At 35.0% G+C, this 21,653-nt stretch overlaps 1 protein-coding gene across 6 annotated transcripts in view; it reads right to left on the reverse strand.

The window, feature by feature from the left end:
• Positions 1–2,102: 2,102 nt before the first annotated feature.
• The window catches only part of SEPTIN7 (septin 7), a 120,477-nt gene continuing 100,926 nt past the window's right edge, over positions 2,103–21,653 (reverse strand). For all 6 annotated transcript variants that reach the window (XM_032401785.1, XM_032401782.1, XM_032401783.1 and 3 more), the window contains 4 exons: positions 19,647–19,772; positions 9,021–9,156; positions 4,796–4,935; positions 2,103–3,158 (listed from right to left, as the gene is read on the reverse strand). In XM_032401785.1, coding sequence (XP_032257676.1) covers positions 3,119–3,158; positions 4,796–4,935; positions 9,021–9,156; positions 19,647–19,772 — 442 coding nt within the window. In that variant the 3' untranslated portion in view covers positions 2,103–3,118. The remainder of the gene's footprint in view (positions 3,159–4,795; positions 4,936–9,020; positions 9,157–19,646; positions 19,773–21,653) is intronic.

The raw sequence follows: 21,653 nt of genomic DNA on the forward strand, positions 1-21,653 counted from the left end.
CCTTTCACATCAAATAGGATACCACAGCAGTCTTCACTAGGACATCCTTGGGGAGTCAACAAAATTATTAATGATGTACATACTACCTAGATCAATGGCTTCCAAAGTGGAATGAGCTAGATGATTCACTGGGGCTTGAGTACTAAACTTTTTTCCCCCACTTTAAAATTCTGTTTCATAATGTTCACAGTAACATAGTAGTACATGCATACAATTTATTATACAATTGTAATTATGGATACATGCTGAAAAATATTTAATAAGGAAACAGGATAATGTTTGGAGATAGTGATCTAGATGATTTGCTAAGTCAACATTCTCCTCTTGCTGCATTATCAGGCCATCTTATATGCTTTCTTCTTGCTTTTTCCTCACCTACTATACACCTACCTCCACATCACTAGGTCAGTTTCTCCAAGAGGGTAAAAGGCACGAAAGGTGGTGGCGGGGAAGGGAGGGTCCTCAGAATGTGCAGGTGGTAGAGCGACACCAAACTGATGAATCTGAGAGGCAGGAGCCTGTATGTATCTCTTCAGCTTTCAAGAGTATGACCTAAGCTACACAGAAATAAGCCATATGTCCAATCAATTCATTTATCAACTTCCCTGGTTACTTGTGAACGTGATAACGAGACAAGTAGAATTCATCCCACTAGGTGGCAGTAAAACCCTATCATTGCGGTGCCCAAATCAAGCCACTGGGACTAGGATTGACTAATCCTGCATACTTAGAAAGACTGTGGTTACCAAGTTAGTTCAATCATATGTCTCTAGACAATGGAGAGTAGGCATTATTGTTTTGTTGTTTACAAGCTGGCCTTTCCTTATGCCTTCCTCAATGTTACACATATTATGAGTGATCATATAGCAGTTCTCAGAAATCCAGAGGCCATATAGCAAAAATAGCCCTCAATATGCTTGAAAAGCCTGGAGTCAACAATCAAAAGACCCAGTAAGGTTGTACAGGTCCCATATCAGACTCAGGTAAAACTTTAGGTATGACAAGGATAAGGATTTGTGCAAATTTTTACTAGGGTAGTAGAATAAAGGTAACTTACAAATTTAACACAATATACAGAATTTTTAAATGGTAACTATGAGGACCTGTTTCTAGGAGTAATACTTCACTAGTTAGGCAGGTGGTCTACACAAAGTTTTCCATTTTGCAGTCTCCAAATTCAATAGTTTGTTAACTCCCTAAAACCAAAACTTTCTGGTTACAGGTGTTAACCCAATCTCTCTTAACACAGGAACCAAAACAAATAAAAAACTCCTATTATTCTGGAACACCTGATTCTAGTCTTGGACTAATAGGCAATTTATTTTTAAAAAGCCACTCATACCATGTTATGTTCTCCCAACAGCAGAAGGCATTTTAGGATTAACAAAACTTTTCCAAGACAATTTTTAACTAGTGATAGCCATCAAATAAAAATAAATATTTACTATGGTATTCCTAAATCATGTTTTTAATGCCTCATGAGATCTACTTTAAATATAGCAACTCTGGGGTGAACTTACATGTAAAGTCAAGATACTGTAACATGAATAATCTATGTTTTACATTTTGGATTTATGTATCTTTGAAAAGCAGTAAGAATCTTTCAAGCATACTGACTTATTTAAATCCTTCAGCCTGTGAAGCCAACAAAAATAAGTATTAGCAGTTACTTCCTTCTGCTTGGATCATCAATTTTAAAAAGTAACAAACATGGTGAAACTTTTTAAGGTAATGAACTGGGTTGCATTAATTATACTTAAAATGCCATAAAGCATTATGTTAAAATCTATATCATTTGACCTAGTGAAATTATACCACTTTCTTTCCAGTTAAAAAGTTTGTTTCCAGGGACATGAGAGTTTACCTAACGTGAATGAGTTGGGATTTTTCTGAGAAGAATAACATATTAATGAGATAGTAATGAGTAGAGATACTGTATATCTCATAAATTAGAAAACCAATACATAACCATTCCAAATGAAATAAACATGCAAAAGATGAGATACAATTGTGGAGGAAGCAAATTCAAGTTGAAAAGTTTCTTCCCAAACATATTCTAGTCTTGTCTATCAGCTGTAGAGTATTTATGAGCCCACACTCTATTACATCACAACATTGTTTATTATGTGAATTTTTTTACAATACAAACAAAAAAAAATACAGAAATGCAATATATGAATACAGCTAAATGCAGAACGGTGACTTTTTTTCTTTTCAAGAGGCCATGATTCCCATTTCTAATAAAATAAAGAGACGGCACATAGGTAGAAATAGGTTGGTCGTTAGCTTCACAATTTTGCCTAGAAATGATCTATAAATGCATTTTTCCCCCTGCTACTTACCATAAAGTGTAAAAAGGGAATTAAAGGAAAGTTTCCTTGTTGGTTCCTACCATATGAAAGATGCTATATTCTATTTTAGCAGGACCAATATATGGAAAATACCTAAATAAAATGTTATTACAAAAATGAAGCAGTAATGAGATTCCGGCTAAAGAGGGCACTAAATGAGAATAACATATATTTAAAGAATCCAAAACAAACAAATAAACAAAAGAAGGTTGTTATAAAAAAGCTCTAGGTGCATTGTAAGCATATAGGATTTTTTTTTCCATGTGTATTTTTAAACAATGGAAGTGTCAAAAAATAGGGTCAACTGTGTTAGACTAAATTACATTATTGTATACGCTGCACTGAATGGAACCTTTGTATTATAATTATCATAGAGAAGCATAGTTTGCATCATATTATGGCAATTTATCCTCAATGAAAACCTTCCAGAGTCCTTTTATTTTGGAATATCCTGTAAACAATCAAACCACCAGAACATGATTGTACAACAGTAAAATGTTTTCTTGCATTAAATTGAAGACATCTGTTTAATAAAAAAAAAGTAGGAAAGGTACTTAGAGCTGTTAGTTTCTAAGTACACACACCCTAGACAATTCAAGGCATCTTAATCTCCATCAAGAACAAAAAAATAATAATAATTTTTGTCATGCTGTTAAATCCATCATTAAGGATAAAACTGGTGCAAATTGGTCAAACGGATCCAACAAACACTGATGTCCAAGCTGGCATATTGGCAACTAATATGTAACTGGTGGTCAATAGAGGGTTTAAAAGATCTTCCCTTTCTTCTTGTTCTTTTCCAAGGTTCTAAATGGTTAAAGGAAAATAGTCAAAATGAGTAGCCATGTTATAAACATTACAGCCAATACATGATAGTAGTACTGGCTAATCCAGCTACAACTGTGTTAGATTTTCCAACACTACTTTTTTATTTAAAAAAATAAAAGGGGTGCCTGGGTGGCTCAGTCAGTTAAGCGTCATCGGACTCTTGATTTCGGCGCAGGTCATGATCTCAGGGTTGTGAGATCGAGCCCCGTGTCGGGCTCTGTGCTGGCTGTGGAGCCTGCTTAGGATTCCCTCTCTCCCTCTCCCTCTGTCCACCCCCCCACCCCTGCTTTCTCAAAAGTAAATAAATAAATTTAAAAAAATAAGGTTTAGAAGTGGATAATGAGGACAATGCAAATCTGTAATAGACAACTGAATATTTGACCAAATTTCAGGATAAATAATAAAAATAGAACAAAAACCCATTTTTAATGTATGAGAACAATTCTTTCCAAATGAAATAGTGCAAACTGAAAAATATCAACTGACATAAATACAGTATCCTTTTACGGTCATTTGAATTCTGAATTACATTTGCTTTTACCAATAGATTTTCCTCTTTGCTAAGGAAAAGTTAATAGAAGGACAGTGTTATAGAACAAACATCTAACCTTGAAAATATTTAGCAGTGAGGGTAGACTGTAGAATTTTTACAGGGATATAACTTTTCAGTTTTTAATGGGACTAAAAAGAAAAAGAACAAAGTCAAGGTACAAATATTACTGAGTTTTGTGTAAACTAAGAACAAGTAACTGATCAGTTGTATTTGGAATCAGATATCCAAAATTTTATCTTAAGAAATAATTTTTTTTTTTTAAGATTTTATTTATTTGACAGAGAGAGACATAGCGAGAGAGGGAACACAAGCAGGGGAAGTGGGAGAGGGAGAAGCAGGCTTCCCGCCGAGCAGAGAGCCTGATGTGGGGCTCGATCCCAGGACCCTGGGACCATGACCCGAGCCGAAGGCAGATGCTTAACGACTGAGCCACCCAGGCACCCCAAGAAATAATTTTTATTCTAAAGAAATAATTCAACACAACTAAAACATACCCCTAAATGTATAAAAGATCTTTGTAGCAGTGTTTTCTAAGTTTGCCAATGATTGAACACAACTATTCTGTCCAACAATTGAAGGGAGGAGATAAGAGATTGATTATGGTAAGTCAACTAGGGAGAATGCTATGAAGCTATGAAATTATAATTAGGAAGACTGTTAAGTCATGGAAAATGTTTGTAATGAAAAGAAATACTGTTAGAGTAGACAGATTGCATCCATCTATATAAAAATATTCATCCATGAAATTAACTGTGCTTGGGTGATAATGGGTAAGGTCTTTTATTTATTTTTTTTAAAGATTTTATTTATTTATATGAGAAAGCGCAAGTGCTCAGGAGCCAGGGGAGGGGAAGAGGGAGAGGGAGAAGCAGACTCCTCACTGAGCAGGGAGTACCAATGCAGGACTGGATCCCAGGACCCTGGGATCATGACCTGAGCTGAAGGCAGATGCTTAACCGACTGAATCACCCAGGCACCCTGGGTAAGGTCTTTTAAAATAAGTAAGACGATAATTCCTTAAAACATTAATACACACATTTCTTAGGAATCTGATATTAATTACCTGGAAGAGTTCTGTTGTTCTAAAATACGTTGTTGGGCTTCCCAGTTTGCTTTCTCATCTTCAAACTGACGACGTTTTTCCTCTAATTCTTTGTGCTGTGCTTCCAAATTCTTTTTCATTTGCTCATGGCGCCTTTGGAGCTAAATCACAGCACGATACATAAAATAAAACTGTTTAATAAATCAGGAGCAGAAGTATGTTTCACCCAGACATCCTAATGTTATAAGTATAAGCACTGAGTTCTTGTGCTGTAAATTCAGAATACCACCTGAAAAGCACTGTCTAGGATTTCTCCTTCTGTAGGACTTGCCACCCAAAAGGCCAGTGACCCAAGAGAATAATTTTGGGAAATGGGGAAAAAAAGTGCAACAAGTTTATAGTTGTGTTGCACTTACAATGGACATACCCTATCTTATTTATCATCTCATTTTGCATTACTCATAAGCATGCAGAAACAAGGCAAAGAAGACATCACTGTCCTCATTGTATAGATGAGCAAACAGCTGCAGAGTTTAAGTCACTTGCCCAAGATCATTAGCCAGAAAATTGGAAGAACCAGGATTGAACCGGTCTCCTAATTCCAAGTTCAGAAAGCTGAGACAAGTGGAAAGAAAGCAGGTAGATAAGGACTTAAAGAGCTTCAAGATCACAGTAAGCTTCCCTGATTCCTATAAAGCAGTGGTTTCTCAAATGTTAGCTTCGTGCAAATCACCAAGAGTGCTTGCTCAAAATATAGAATACTGGATCTCACCCAGACATATTGAATTAGAATCTTTGAGTGTTAAGACTAGAAATCTGCATTTTTCAACAAGCCCTAGTGATTTCAATGCAGGTATTTTTCCTACATTGCGAATTAATGCTGTAAAGAATGCTGGCTGAGAAGTAGAAACACTCTTGCAAAGTAATTGCAGAAACAAAGAGCTTATCTAATGGTTCTTTAAATAATTTCATTTAGGCGCTAGTCAATCTATTCCTGAAGAAAACAGTCACACCAATAAAAAAAATCAGGTTGAATCTAAATACACTTAATATCTAAAAAGTATTCAAAACCTTCAGACGTCCAAAAATCATGTTCTATTAATGATCATATTACATCAGTGAGTTAACATCTTGAATTTGGATTATAGTAAAATTTTGTATATAACTTGTTTTCTCAATTATTTTGTAAACCACAAAGTATGACTTCATATTTATTCCTACTGCAAATATTTCATGCAATTCCTACAAAACAAAACCATCTAAGATAAACTTAAGCAAACATGAGTCAATTTGAGATGTCATCTTCCTGAGTGTAGCAAACAAGTTACTAAGAAAGTATCAGAAAATAGGAACACAGGAAAATGCCTCTAATTATTAAAAAAAAAAAAATGCAAGGGAATCATAAACACAATTCACAATAGTTACTTCAGAGAAGTTGAGAAAGAGAACTACCATAGGGAGGTACACAGGGGCTTAAATGAACTAATGAGGTCTTAGTTTTTAAGCTGGGTAGGAGTTTGCAGGTATTCATCATTCTTTATCTGTACATTTCTGTTACATATAATATCTTTTGTGTTAATTGCATGTAGGTAAAAAGTACTGGTTACAAGCCCTCTCAAGGGACCGTTGGGGTTAGATGTCTTCCAAAATTCTGACTTTTTCAGATTTTAGAAAGACAGTATTACTTAGAAAGGTGTATATATTACATTTACAAAACACCTCCTGGGCTGTCTAGGGTAGCACCTACCTTAGCATCAAACACATTACTATTTTTTGCAGTAAATTTTATAAATATTCACATCAAGTGGAATAAAACAATTAGTTCTATGTCTGGTTTTGCAGTTTTCAGAGCTTGTTAGGATTTAGGATTTGAATCTGTGGATACATGATTGTGGACTTGCCTAGTGATTAAGAGCAAACTTAAAGAGCTAATGGTTTCAACTTACAACAATATGCAGTACTGACCAAGCTAATTTATCCTTCCTCTCATGTAAAAAAGGGAGATGGACAATAATATCTACCTCATAGGGTTATGGTGTGGATTTAATGACACAATAAGGATGCTTAGTACTGTGCCTGATGCACTGTGCTGCTGGATATTAGCAGCTGTGCCCTAAACAAACATTTCTAGCACTAATGAACTTGAGAAAAAACTGTATTAAACAAGGTTAAGTAGGTCTCTTCACCTATATATTTATATACTTATATGGCTTACAGTATCAGGAGAAACTTGGCAGATCTTTTTATAGGTTCTTCCAATGCTAAGAAAGATTTCATCCTTCAAAGAGTACAGTTTCTCAAAACTCTGTTTTCACCACTCATAGAAATCATAAAAACTCTTGAAGGGTTTTTCAGCTACAGTTTCATTATTATTTGTTTATAACATTTACTCCTAGGAGCAGTTACTAAAATATGTCTATAGCAAATGTAAATTCAACTACTTTTAGATTTTCAATGAAATCTAAGTGGAGAGGTAATACAGACTCTTGATTATTCTTGTTTTTATTCCCCTCTGTTACAGATTTTTCAGATTATTCACTAGTTAGTGAAAGGGTAAAAACTCAAATGGACAGTTAATAAAAGGCTGATAAAAAAAGACTAAACTTAATCTCCAAAATGTCGTCTTATTAATGACAGATGCTAGAGATGCTATTCCTGCAGTGCTTTGCAGTCTCAAAACAGAAGGAACTATTCCATATCTTTGCTGCATTAAGTTTATGACAAATGTAACAATGGTCAAAGTGGTTTTTTTTTTTTTTTAAAGATTTTATTTATTTATTTGACAGAGAGAGAGTTAGCGAGAGCAGGAACAGAAGCAGGGGGAGTGGGAGAGGGAGAAGCAGGCTTCCCGCCGAGCAGGGAGCCCGATATGGGGCTCGATCCCAGGACCCTGGGATCATGACCTGAGCCGAAGGCAAATGCTCAACGGCTGAGCCACCAAGGCGCCCCTGGTTTTTTTTTTTTTTTTTAAAGTAAGAGATCACATGTAAAGCCTAGTAATTTAAGAGTAATCTAATGTGGAATATAAACATTTCCTCGAAATTACTCAATATTTTACTTATTCCATGCATTCTATTTAGTGGATTAAAATACTTTTGATTATTTAGTCAAAGAGGGTTTCAGTATTTTATGCAGTAATTACAAAAGCAATGAGATCTACCATAAGAATGTAAACAAAATAGATCTGAATCCCCTTTTATTTATTAAAGATTTTATTTATTTGACAGAGAGAGACAGACAGAGAGAGAGGGAACACAAGCAGGGGGAGTGGGAGAGGGAGGAGCAGGCTTCCCACCAAGTGGGGAGCCTGATGCAGGGCTTGATCCCAGGACCCTGGGATTATGACCTGAGCCAAAGGCAGAGGCTTAACAAATGAGCCATCCAGGCACCCCGTGAATCCCCTTTTAATATATTTAGATACAAATATTAGTGGAGCCACATATAAACACAGGGGTCTCACTGAATTTTAACATTAAAGTCATTTTAAAAATATTTCATATTAATATCTATCAAACCAACTATTACTTGATTCTCATGTTAATGTTTTTTTCCTCCATCTTTCACCTCTTGAAGGAAATGTAAGGAAATGTCTTCAAGGTCTTTTTGATTTATAGAAACTAAATGTATGCCTCAACATCCAAGGTAGTAGATAAGCTTGCTGGGATGCTTTGTCACTACTTTACCAATTTGCTAACACTGGCAATTACTCTGACACTATATTACAAATATGCCCAACTTATTTACAACAAAATCACATTCCTTTTGTTTTCTTCCCTTTGGCTGTCTGTAATTTATCCTGGCAAACCCTTAGTTCAGTTAAAGTTCTTTCTTTTGTTCTCTCATTCATACGCAAATAACTCTGGTTTATTATTATTATTCTAATACTAGTTTTTATTCTTACATCCACCCAAAACTCTTGATCTTTACTCTTCTTACCTTGAATATATGAAATAGCTTATAATTTCATTTCTCACAGTTTGCTCATTAAAACTGATTAATTCATTATAAGTATTCTATTATATCTTCCTCCCAAGTACATGTATGGCCAAACACTTACATATTGAGGTATATAATATTATTATAAACAAAATGCTTCCTTTTATTTCTCCATTTTATTACCTTAGGGCATTATATTAAATTTGAAAAAATATGTGTAGAAAGGTTTTATTATCTATACTATTAGAGATATTATTATTTTAAAAAGAAATGATGTGTCTTTAGGATGTGAAAATGTTAGGCTGACTACCTCAGCTTCTGAATCCTTCAGTTTTTGAACTTTTTCTTTGACCTTCATCTCAAACACCTGCTCCATCTCCATCTCCATCTTCTTCATCTTAGCTACATGCTCCCTTCTTTCTTCTTCCATTTGTGCAAGAGGGCTCCTGTTGTGAACATTAAGGATAAACATCAAAAGTCTAAATATGAATTCAAGACAAAACCTTGAAACAGTGATGAAAACAAATGATAAGCTGAATCCAATTACTAAATTGTTTCTTGAAAATAAGTTTGAAAATAATTTTTCAATTCTTCTGACACCATCTTCAATGACACAGAACACAGATTTAAAGTTTTATGTATAAATGCATTAAAAATTCTTTAGAAGCTTTACAATTCATAAATATTTATAATAGAATTTCCTTCCATAAAGTTTTATATTTAAACCTGAATCTCTAACGAATAATTACTATGAAAATAGATATAAAAAACAAACTGTTAGGAGGATGTTTCTCTTAACCTAGTGCATATCAAATCTAAAGATGACACATAAAATAAACTGTAGGAGGAAAATGGAAAGGAAACATTCCCAAATTATACTAACAGAATGGAAAATGAGAAGAAATTTAATTTTGTACTTCAAACAAAATTTTAATGTGAAAAAAGGAACAGACCTAATGAAGTTAATATGTGTAGAATATTTTTAGCTCTACAAATTTCTAAGTGTTACAATCTCTTCTATGACAACTACTGACATCACAATTATAAGTTAATTAACATTAATTCAAATTTATTTTAGTAACTGAATTACCATGTTCGAAATTACTACCAGTGAATCCCTAGAAAGTTTTTCATTTAGGTTTGCAGAATATTTCTAGGCCATTTACGGTAATTTCACTACTCATGAAATACATTCCACCTAACTCAAATATTTAACTGTCTTAATTTTTTGTCTTATTTTAGAAAGATGTTTGGTGATAAAACACATACACAGATGATACATGGGAGAATCAGAAGCAAATAAATATCCTGATAATTATTTTTGAAATGCCAGAAAACAGACACAAGCATAGTTAAATGCAAGTATTTTACTCTACTGACATTAAAGTCCACAGGCTCAAATCTCTGCACAATTTTGATCAAAATTTTCATGTTAAAAATACTGCAAACAAGCTTTATCTTAAGGCTAGTATACTTAAAGAGACACAAGTGAATGCCAAAGTATCAGTAACTCACTACAGTCCCAGGGAGGAAAGAACCCTTTGCTTCGTGACTGACAAACCTTTGCAATTAGTGTAAATGTTACACAACCCATATTTTGAGTATAACAGAAGACAACCACATTTCATTTAAATTACCATTTCCACCTCTGAAAACTATCCAGTACACAGGACAACTTAAGAGAGACATGTCCTCTTCTGACTTTGTTGATAAAACATGTTTATTTTGCCTCCATATCAGCAGGCTTTGACCACTGAATGGCACATTTTAAATTGGTGAATTTTATCTCAGTAATGCACTTTAAGAAATTAAATCATGGCTTACAAACAAAAACAAAATCAGGTCTTGGATTTCACCTATAACTTCTAGGGTTAGTCACTTTAATCCTGATGTGACACACTTTGATTATGGGAGACTTCTCTCCTTATGAGTCCGAGTAGTTTTTTTTTTTTAAATTGTGGCTAAGTATTTTTACAGCACTCTTCTTCCCTGTCAAGGAGGAGGACTAGAGAGCCAGATGGACTATATTAAATAAGAGCAACAGGACAGAACATTGACTACTGATTTTTCTTAGCAAAAAGGGAGGACGAAGACATGAAGTATTGCTGTGATCAAGATCTGTTTTTGCAATTAGTGTAAATTCGAAAAAAATGTTAACTAAAGGATATTTCTTCACCAAAAGTAAACTTACAAACCTGCAGTATATTTTAACAATTAAGCAATTAATCAGAAGTTCTGAAAATGAAACTAAACCAAACATTAACTTAGAACAAAAACCTGCATTCAAAAAGTGAGGTCAACTGAAATAAGCTTTTAAATATAAATACCATGGGCGCCTGGGTGGCTCAGTTGGTTAAGCGACTGCCTTCGGCTCAGGTCATGATCCTGGAGTCCCGGGATCGAGTCCTGCATCAGGCTCCCTGCTCAGCAGGGAGTGCGCTTCTCCCTCTGACCCTCCCCCCTCTCATGTGCTCTCTCTCTCATTCTCTCAAATAAATAAAATCTTTAAAAAAAAAAAAAAAAATATATATATATATAAATATCATTATTTCATTAAAAGTTAAGGCCCTTCCTGATAACATAGGTCTCATCTTTATGGCAGGTGTTTTTTTTTTTTCCCACTGAGATTTTTTATTGTTATGTTAATCACCATACATTACATCATTAGTTTTTGATGTAGTGTTCCATGATTCATTGTTTGTGTGTAACACCCAGTGCTCCATGCAGAACGTGCCCTTTAATACCCATCACCAGGCTAACCCATCCTCCCACCCCCTCCCCTCTAGAACCCTCAGTTTGTTTTTCAGAGTCCATCGTCTCTCATTGTTCGTCTCCCCCTCCGATATCCCCCCCTTCATTCTTCCCCTCCTGCTATCTTTTTTTTTTCTTTTCTTAACATACATTGCATTATTTGTTTCAGAAGTACAGATCTGTGATTCAACAGTCTTGCACAATTCACAGCACTCACCATAGCACATACCCTCCCCAGTGTCTATCACCCAGCCACCCCATCCCTCCCACCCCAACCCCCACTCCAGCAACCCTCAGTTTGTTTCCAGAGATTAAGAATTCCTCGTATCAGTGAGGTCATATGATACATGTCTTTCTCTGATTGACTTACTTCGCTCAGCATAATACCCTCCAGTTCCATCTACGTCGTTGCAAATGGCAAGATCTCATTCCTTTTGATGGCTGCATAATAATCCATTATATATATATATATATATATATACCACATCTTCTTTATCCATTCATCTGTTGATGGACATCTTGGCTCTTTCCATAGTTTGGCTATTGTGGACATTGCTGCTATAAACATTGGGGTGCATGTACCCCTTCGGATCCCTACATTTGTATCTTTGGGGTAAATACCCAGTAGTGCAATTGCTGGGTCGTATGGTAGCTCTATTTTCCACTTTTTGAGGAACCTCCATACTGTTTTCCAGAGTGGCTGCACCAGCTTGCATTCCCACCAACAGTGTAGGAGGGTTACCCTTTCTCCGCATCCCCACCAACATCTGTCGTTTCCTGACTTGTTAATTTTAGACATTCTGACTGGTGTGAGGTGGTATCTCATTGAGGTTTTGATTTGGAGTTCCCTGATATGGCAGGTGTTTTTAATAAAGGGGCTTCAGATCTCCTGGGCTGATGCCAATGAATCCCCTGAAATGACATACCAAATCTGTGTGTCCATGTAAGCATTTTTCTGGTGAGAAGGTCCAAAGCTTTTGTTAGATTTTGAAAGGGTCTATAAACCTCACTTCTCCCACCCCCCAACATGTCTTAAGACTCTAGAAAAGAAATAATCTAATAACTATTTTTTTAGTTGACAGTGTTAACTGAATATGTATGTTTAAGCAAGAGAGATTATCCAACAATATTGTTGCAATTTGAAAACATAGCTCGAAACTCTAAATATATTAAATAAATTAGAAACTAAGAGTAATTTTAAAATTTAATATATATTCTTTCTTACAATAACCTATCTATAAAATGCTCATTTAATTTTATCCTTGGGAGGAAGAAGGCAATTCATGTAAATTTAAAGAATTTATCATATAATTTGCACATGAACAGGCTACCAACTAACCAAAAGTAAACACTGTCATCTCAATTTTTATTTGAATAACTCGAGGGGGAAAATAGAAGACTCCAGACCAACAGGCTATGTTTTGAAATTTGCTTTTAAATTCAAATTTTAAATATTAAAAATCTCTACATCCTAAAACTGCTTGTCTTTGGAAAAACAAATAACCACTTACATGCCTTCAACTGTGTCATATCTAAAAGAACAAAAAACAGAGATTTGAACACTTAGAGTAAACCATACTAAAAGCAACAATTAAAGGCAAATTCAAAGATTTCACAATTAAGTAATTAAGGTATGTGCCCTAAAACATAAGTTTATGGCAAAATTTGTTAAAGCTAGTTAATTTCTTTCCAAAAATTCCGTTAGTAATTACTATACCAAATTATGAAAATAAACACACTGTGCAATTATCTTCTGACAGCCTGCTCAAATTTCTAGACCTATTTAAGTATGTGTACTTTCAAAAAAAATTTTTGCAGTATTTCATATTGAGATACTTTTAAGTTTTTCAGTCTTGTCAAAATACTGGACTCCTGACCAAATGAAATGATACTCCAGTGTTTAACAAAAATGGTCATAAATGGATTTTCTGAAGCCTCTTACCAGTAAAAATGATCTTTCAAATCTCTTTTATTTTTAAATTAGCACCTCATTGCTAGTCATCTTTATTAAAGTGATATTTAAAAATCTGTAATACAAAATTATCTTACAATGTAGAAAACGCAGGAAGAAGGGTCATTTTTTCATCACATTAAACATTTTTTTCCAAATAAAACCTTTTTACTAGATGGCTGGAAAAAGCATTTAATTATAGCCTTTTAATGCTTTTTAATGGAAACTCTTCTTTACACACATAGATATGCTAAAGCTTATACACTTAAACTTCTCAGAGAAATTTAAAGCAACTCAGCCAAAGAAATGAAAAGGCCTGGTGAAAGAATAAAAAGAAATGAAAAGGTATAACATAACCTGCATATATGCTAAATACACAAAGATTTAACGTAACTCCTTCTAGGCATCTCTTTAAAGGGTTATAGTTCCTGAAAACCACCAGATGACTCACCCTTTCATGTGACAAACAGCAAAATCACAGCAAGGACCACACAAGGCTGACCTAGTAAGTTCTAACTGTGGTTGTGTTACACAACCCGTATTTTGAGTATAACAGAAGACAACCACATTTCATTTAAATTACCATTTCCTGAAGAACACATTAAACAAATACATTCACATACTTTTGCTCCAATGGTCAGTAGGCCACTATGTACACAGACATGTAGCAACTTTCATACAAAAATTTTCAAAGGAATTTCATTTAGATGGATTTCAAAGAGCAATAAAAATTTCCAAAATTTCAGGAAACAATACCAACATTTCATTTTGCCAAGTGACAGCATCATAGCCAAATATAAAACAATACTCATTATCATTATATTTTCAGGAAAGGACATTTTAACAAAGAGTAAAAGATACAACTGAATAAATAATTTTTTTTAAAAACTTCGGAAGATTTCAGAAAATTGTCTTTATTTCTCGTTCAATGAAAACTTTTATGTACCAAAAGAATGCTGAGAATCAGCTTTTGGAAACCTGTATTTTTAGTCATTTCTAGGCATTTGTTATCCATAAAGTTTTCCCAAGCTTACAGATGGAGAAAGCTGTTCAAAACAGAAAAATAACATATGGGAAAGAGGTAACAGGGTATGCCCAACTTGGAACAAGATACCAACTGTCATAACTGGTGCCAATGATAGACAACAGTTCATAAAAGAGTCACCAATCAAATGTGATTTTAAGTAAAACATACAAAAGACAACCAAGGAAGAACTTGAAAAAGCAGGTTTATCAAAAATAGTAATAGGGGCGCCTGGGTGGCTCAGTTGTTAAGCGTCTGCCTTTGGCTCAGGTCATGATCCCGGGGTCCTGGGATCGAGCCCCGTATTGGGCTTCCTGCTCAGCCAGGAGCCTGCTTCTCCCTCTCCCACTCCCCCTGCTTGTGTTCCCTCTCTCGCTCTCTCTCTGTCAAATAAATAAATAAAATCTTTAAAAATAATAATAATAATAAATAGGAAGCAAGAAAGTTAACCTTCCCCTTATTGGGAATCACCTTTCTTTAAGAGATCTACCATTTGGATATTGCTAATTCTTCTTCCTTTTCCTTTACAACCCCTTGTTGAATCTTCTTTGATCTGGAACTTGACCTCCCTTTCTGTTACTTTCAATTGCCTACCACCCTCCACACTCTCCAGTCAGGGGTGAACAAGATACACACTCCCTAAGGATTTAGGAAGTATTTAAACTGGTGACTTGATATGTTCTTTGCCAGATACAGGCAATACCTGAATAGCTGCTAGGAATAGTGCCCACTTTCCCAGACTTTGGCCTTGAAGCAAATTAGTATTTGATGAGATAAGCTCAGCTCCTTTTCAGATTTTAACCACATAATCTAAACCTTGGTTTCTTCCCAGCTTTACTGAGATATAACTGACATATAATACTGTATAAATTTAAGATGTACAATGTGATGTCTAAATCTTGTTTTAGGATCTTTCCAAAATATAATTATTCTAGGACTACTAACCTAACAGAAAGGCACATTTTCAGATATACAAATAACTGAAATACAAAACCAAATATTTTTAACTACTATTCAGTATATTCTACAGTCCATCCAAAACTGCCTCAGAAAATTAAATGTAACAATCATTAATGGGGTGCCTGGGTGGCTCAGTTGTTTAAGTGTCTGACTTCAGCTCAGGTCATGATCCCAGGGTCCTGGGATCGAGTCCTGCATCAGGCTCCCTGCTCTGCAGGGAGTCTGCTTCTCCCTCTTCACCTCCTCCCACTAGTTCTCTCAATCTCTCTAATAAATAAATAAAATCTTAAAAAAAAAAGATTCGTTAACCTAGTTTACTACCTAATGCTTAAAAAAATAGCTTATATTCTAGAACTGTGATTAGCACTTTGTGGAGTATACACTGCCATACAAAGGTTAATATAACTGTATATTTTTAATAATTTGTGTATGTATAAATACTGTATGAGGGCAATGAAAAAAAACATAGGTCCATTAGCAATCAGTAGATAAATAAATGACCTTATTATCAATTTTATTTCTTCCTCAAATTGCCTGCAGATGCTATTTAGAGACCATGCAAAGTGATAAAGTGATAAAATGACCACCTTTCTTTTTTTAAGGACCAAAGAGATTGTCCAGTTCAGTGGCCTTAAACTATTTATATCAAGTCTTCCAAGAGTTACTTGAGCCTGTATAGTTTTAAAAGAATCAATTTCCAGATACTCAACTTCCACACAAAGTCTTGCCTAAAGTGATCTGACTGAAAATTTCCAAGTTATAGATAGCCCATTTCTCACTTTACAGAAGAAAGACCTACTCCCTCTTAACCAGACCTTACCTGAAGTACACTGTGCCAGGTGTATCTGGAAGTCTGAAAACCCCCAGGTGACAGGAGAGCAATCTCTTTCAGTGATTAATCAAAGTACTATAACATAATCCCACAGATTATGTATCTGTATCTCCCAGTATTAAACATGCTTCTATTAAGGGCTAACTGTGATGTTAGGTGTTAGAAATGCAATATTTGGGTCCATGCAGGGATGCTGAGTTCAGATTCATAGTAGAGGGAGGTGGCTGGAGAAGTGGCAATTTTTGTTTAATGACTCTGCCTCTTCCATTCCAAACCCCCACAACCTTAACCTCTCCCTGTCAATATCATCAAAGGATACACTGCTATGGAGGGAAGAGTCCCTTGAGAGCAATACAACTAGAACATCACTAAGAAGCCTAAACTCATATTTGCTTGTATCACATATTTAAATAATTGCCATTCTTTTCAGTTACTCAGGGATGAATCCTTAGCTTATAGCACTTAACATCAGCTAAAGCACCATAAGTTATTGATACTGATTTAAACAACAACAAAAAATTCAGCTGAAATGCTTTCTGAAATTGCTAACATTTTCAAGATAATATAATATATAATCAATGGATAAAACTTCCAAGTGACTTCTTTCAGATTCAGTATATTATTCAATAAAGTAGTAAAAACCTAATGTAATAAATTATACCAATATCTATTCTAATCATGCCACTCTCCATTTGGTTCAATCTTTAAAAAGATACTTTTCTACTTACTACTAATATAAAATAATATACTAACTCCTAGGGCAATTTGCTTTTTAGCAGTACATTTTTATCATTTTCATAGATAAAAGTCTGGACATGATTCATTTCATTAAGAAACAGATTTCCAGCAGTATTCTACTTTTTATGTTTTTGCCTGGGTTATACAGTTTAACTCAAGTAATCCACACTGAATTCTATTTATGCAAAAGAATTTTTAACAGCACTAGAAGGTTTACGATTTTTCTCTGAATTGTCTTACCTGAATCCAACAGGAGAAATATCACAATAGCACTATTTTAAAAGCCTTATATTTGAAATGTGGAAACAATTCTTTATTTGTAGGACATGAAAAAATGTGTAGAAGAAAAAAATCAAACATTAACTGCATATATTTAATGAATAATAGGTACTGACAGTACATTTTCTTTTCACATATAAAATTATCAGTGGCTTTAACTACTCACATTTTTCTTTTAAACAGTTAAAAAGTCCATAAGCTAGTGAAATGCATTTAAAATGGATTAGGAAATTATCAACAATATTTACTATGATGGATCCTTATGTTTTTCCGCTAAAGTTGCCCGATACAAATTTTGCTTTTAAAAAGAAATAGATAAAAGTCTTTTTCTCATGCACTGAACCTTACCTCAAATAGAATCTTGTACATTAAATATAAACACATTGTTGAAATATTAACCAAATCAATTTTTAAAACAGCAGTAATAAATTCCTAAAAGTCAGTGTTTTGCAAAGCAGACACTGAATAAGGACCCTGTATCAAAACCATACAAGGTGCTTATTAAAAATACAAGCTCTCAGGTCCATCCCACATCTACTGAATCAGAATCTCTTGCCAATGATTAAACCTAGAAATTTACCTTTTTAACAATCACTCTCAGCAGACCACTAAAACCAGAAAACCTAGGAATTGATCAGTAAAGTTCCTCAAATACAAACATGTTAACAGCATACGGAGAAGTTCAAAGTTAAGTAACAATATAAGAAGAAATCTAATTCAAAGGGTCTATGACTCCAACATCATTAGAAAAACATAGAAGGAAATAAACATAGAATTAGATCTAAGATCAGTTTTAAAAGAGAGCTGCCAGTGACTGTTAATGCTTTGCTTCCTTCTGGAATTTAGGGCCATTATGGAGACATAACTAAAAAAGAAAAAAGGAACACTCTTCTTTTCCATTATAAGGAATGCTGACCACTATAAAACACAGTACTATACTGCTACTTTGCAAAACTTGCCTTTTTCATTATTTGTACAGATGATCCTTCAGGATTATCCTCTAACAGTAGATAACATCTGGCTACAAATGTACACACATTGTTAAAATGGTTTGTAAAATACTTATGATTTTCAACAGTCCCAAATAAAGGAAAAATGGGGCACAGGTACTGCTACCAAGAATTATACCAGCTAACTCACAGCCCTCCTTACACATCTCATTTTCCTACCCCATCATAAACCACCACAGCTTGAGATATATACTAGCTTAGTAGTATATAAGCTACACGCTTGTCAGTCACTCACACTACTTTAACAACCAAGAGAAGAAACCCAAACTCAAGCTAATTTACTCCCTAGAAATACAGAATAGGGATGGAGAAGGTAACCAAGACTACGCTCACCTAAATATTCCTTTTGTTTGGTCCTTTCCCTTGTTTCTGTACAATGTTAGTGAAAACTCTGCTACTAAAATGGTTTATTCAAAACAGACATAATAAAAGGTAGAAGCTCTGTATTTAGTCTCCTTAAAGAGAGTACAGAATGTTTATCTTAAAAGTAAAATGGGTTAAGAGATCTTGGTCGTAACTGTCCTCTTCCCTTAAAAGAATGTATTCAGTTTCATGCACCCCTACATTTATACCAGCATTATTTACAATAGCCAAGATATGGAAGCAGCCCAAGTGTCCATCCACAGATGAATGGATAAAAAAGATACAGGAGTATATTATTCGGCCATAAAAAAAGAATGAAATTTTTGCCATTTGCAACAATAGAGATGGAGCTAGAGAGTGTAATGCTAAGCAAAATAAGTCAGTCAGAGAAAGACAAATACCACATGATGTCACTCACATGTGGAATTTAAGAAACAAATGAGAAAAGGGAAAAAGAGAAAGAGAGAGATTGAGGGAGACAAACCAAGAAACAAACTCTTAACTACAGAGAACAAACTGATGGTTACCAGAGGGGAGGTGAGTGGGGGGATGGGTGAAATTGGTGATGGGGATTAAGGAGTGCACTTGTCATGATAAGCACCGGATGATGTATGGAATTGTTGAATCACTATATTGTACACCTGACATGAATATAACACTGTATGTTAACTAACTGGAATTAAAATAAAAACTTTTAAAACTGTATTTGCAAAAGGAGCCATGTGATTTCTAATTGGGGATCTATTAAGTGAGTGGTGTATGGACTACAAACACGACGGCAAATGACCAGAAGAGAATGTATGGCTCTTTCACTTAAGGAACAAGGTAATAAAATACTTCCTGTGACAAACAGTAAAATATAAAACTGCCAAAACAAAGCTTAACAATAATAAATTTCTGCTATTGTGCATAAAGAATATTATCCCAATTTTCTATTGAGTAGCCATGAAGAATTTGATGAAGATGAAACAATATGATTATTTACTACATAAATAATACCCTTTCTGGAGGAAACAAGGTATACTTACTTGGTAAGCTGCCCTTTATTCTTGTTATTATCAACTCCATTATAAGTCACAGCTGCCAGTTTTCTGCTTCGGTAGTTCTCATAGTGTACATTATTAGTGACATCTTTCAAGTCCTGCATGTGTGTTCTGTCATAAATAAATATCATATCAACAGTTTGCTTCTATGAAGAAAGCTTTGATGTAAATTCAAAATTTTACCAAAACAAAAATTTCTAGACTTAAAACAAGCAAAAGACTATTCTTAAGGAAGAGCATTCCTCTGTCTTCATTTACACTCAAGGCAGAGCAAGATACAACATACTAAACTTGAAACCAGTGGATATTTAGGTTCCAAATGAGTTTAAGAGTTATAAATCTTCTCAAAGCAGTTACTAAATGATGGCATTTCCTCAGAAAAGTATTCATAGTACATAGTATATATTTTATTTTATTAGAGAAAGGAGATTAGCTCTTGCTGAAACTCATAAAACCTAAAAGAAACTGGTTGTTTTTATTATTTGAGTTTTTACTAAAGTAATACATATGAACACTTTAGATCACATATCAAGTTGGATTCAAACTGAGGAAAATAATTTACAGTAAATTTCTGTTTCTTCAAACTGTTCAGTGAATGTGGTATTTTGGTTAAATGAATTTTGCTCATAGTATTTCTATCATATATAAAATCAATACATATATGAAATAAACTATACATGAGACAATTTCCTCACTCCTTGATGACTCTAGAAGCTAAGGACACTCTGAGCGGCTCAATGATATCCTTTACCAAATCAGGGAAAGGACACACCTGGAGGGGCAGTACTCTGTATCGTCTGATTCTCCCTTTCCTCATATCATCCATGCCTGCCTCTGCCATCCTCCACCTCCCTTCCAGGAAACAAACAAGAAGGTGTACTGTCGGTGTTTTTTGGTTTTTGGTTTTTTTTAAGTAGGCTGTACGCCCAATGTGGAGCCCAACACAGGGCTTGAACTCATGACCCTGAGATCAAGACCTGAGCTAAGATCAAGTCCAACACTTACCTGACTGAGCCACCCAGGCGCCCCGAGGTGTACTGTGTTTTCACTCTTCCTGATATCCAGAAAACGTTTACTATTACTTTCCCTTTGTGAACATAATGTGATTTTCAATTACTCTAATTTATCTCCTACTAACGGACATTTTCATGCAGTTCTCTGATAGTTTACTCATCCTAAGGAGTACTTTAAGTCTGGGTTTTCCCCAAGTCTCATGGTTCCTTTATGCTCTATTCCTTGATGCATTTATCTTCTCCGTGGCCATCACCATCCCTTTCCACTTCAGTCAAGTCAGGCAGCTCCTTATTCCTAACATATCCTAACTGGCTGAGACTGAATAGCTCATGCTAATTTGTCACTGACTCTTCAAACTTAAGAGTCCCACTGCTCTGAAAGCTCTCTTTCCAGCCTTGAAATCAAGTCACTCTAACCCGTGACAATTTTCTCCTTGCTTGTCATTCATTTTTTGGTACCAGTGTATGTTATGGATAACACCATACAACCTCTTCAGTTCTACTGTAAGCTCCCCTTTGTAAGAAACACTTCTGCCATCACTTCTTGTACTCTTGATACAGACAGCAACGTAACAGGCCCTTAAGGGGCGCCTGGGGGGCTCAGTCGTTAAGCGTCTGCCTTCAGCTCAAGTCATGATCCCAGGGTCCTGGGATGGAGCCCCACATCGGGCTCCCTGCTCAGTGGGGAGCCTGCTTCTCCCTCTCCCTGCCGCTCTGCCTACTTGTGCCCTGTCAAATAAATTTTTTAAAAATCTTAAAAAAAAAAAAATAGGCCCTTAATGAGTAACTAAATATTAAAGCTGAGGTAAGGTAAACACTTGATTTTCTGGAATAAACTACTGTTACCACTTTCTCTAAGTAGAGAATAAAAACAAGTAACTGTGCCAATGTAAAGTAAGTGTTTTATAATTTTACATATAGATGACCTCAACACTGAATCACTGAAAAATCACTAAAGGACCTGAGGTGGATGGAGCAC

This window comes from Phoca vitulina, unplaced genomic scaffold, assembly GCF_004348235.1.
Source record: "Phoca vitulina isolate PV1807 unplaced genomic scaffold, GSC_HSeal_1.0 scaffold4, whole genome shotgun sequence".
Lineage (NCBI taxonomy): Eukaryota > Metazoa > Chordata > Mammalia > Carnivora > Phocidae > Phoca > Phoca vitulina.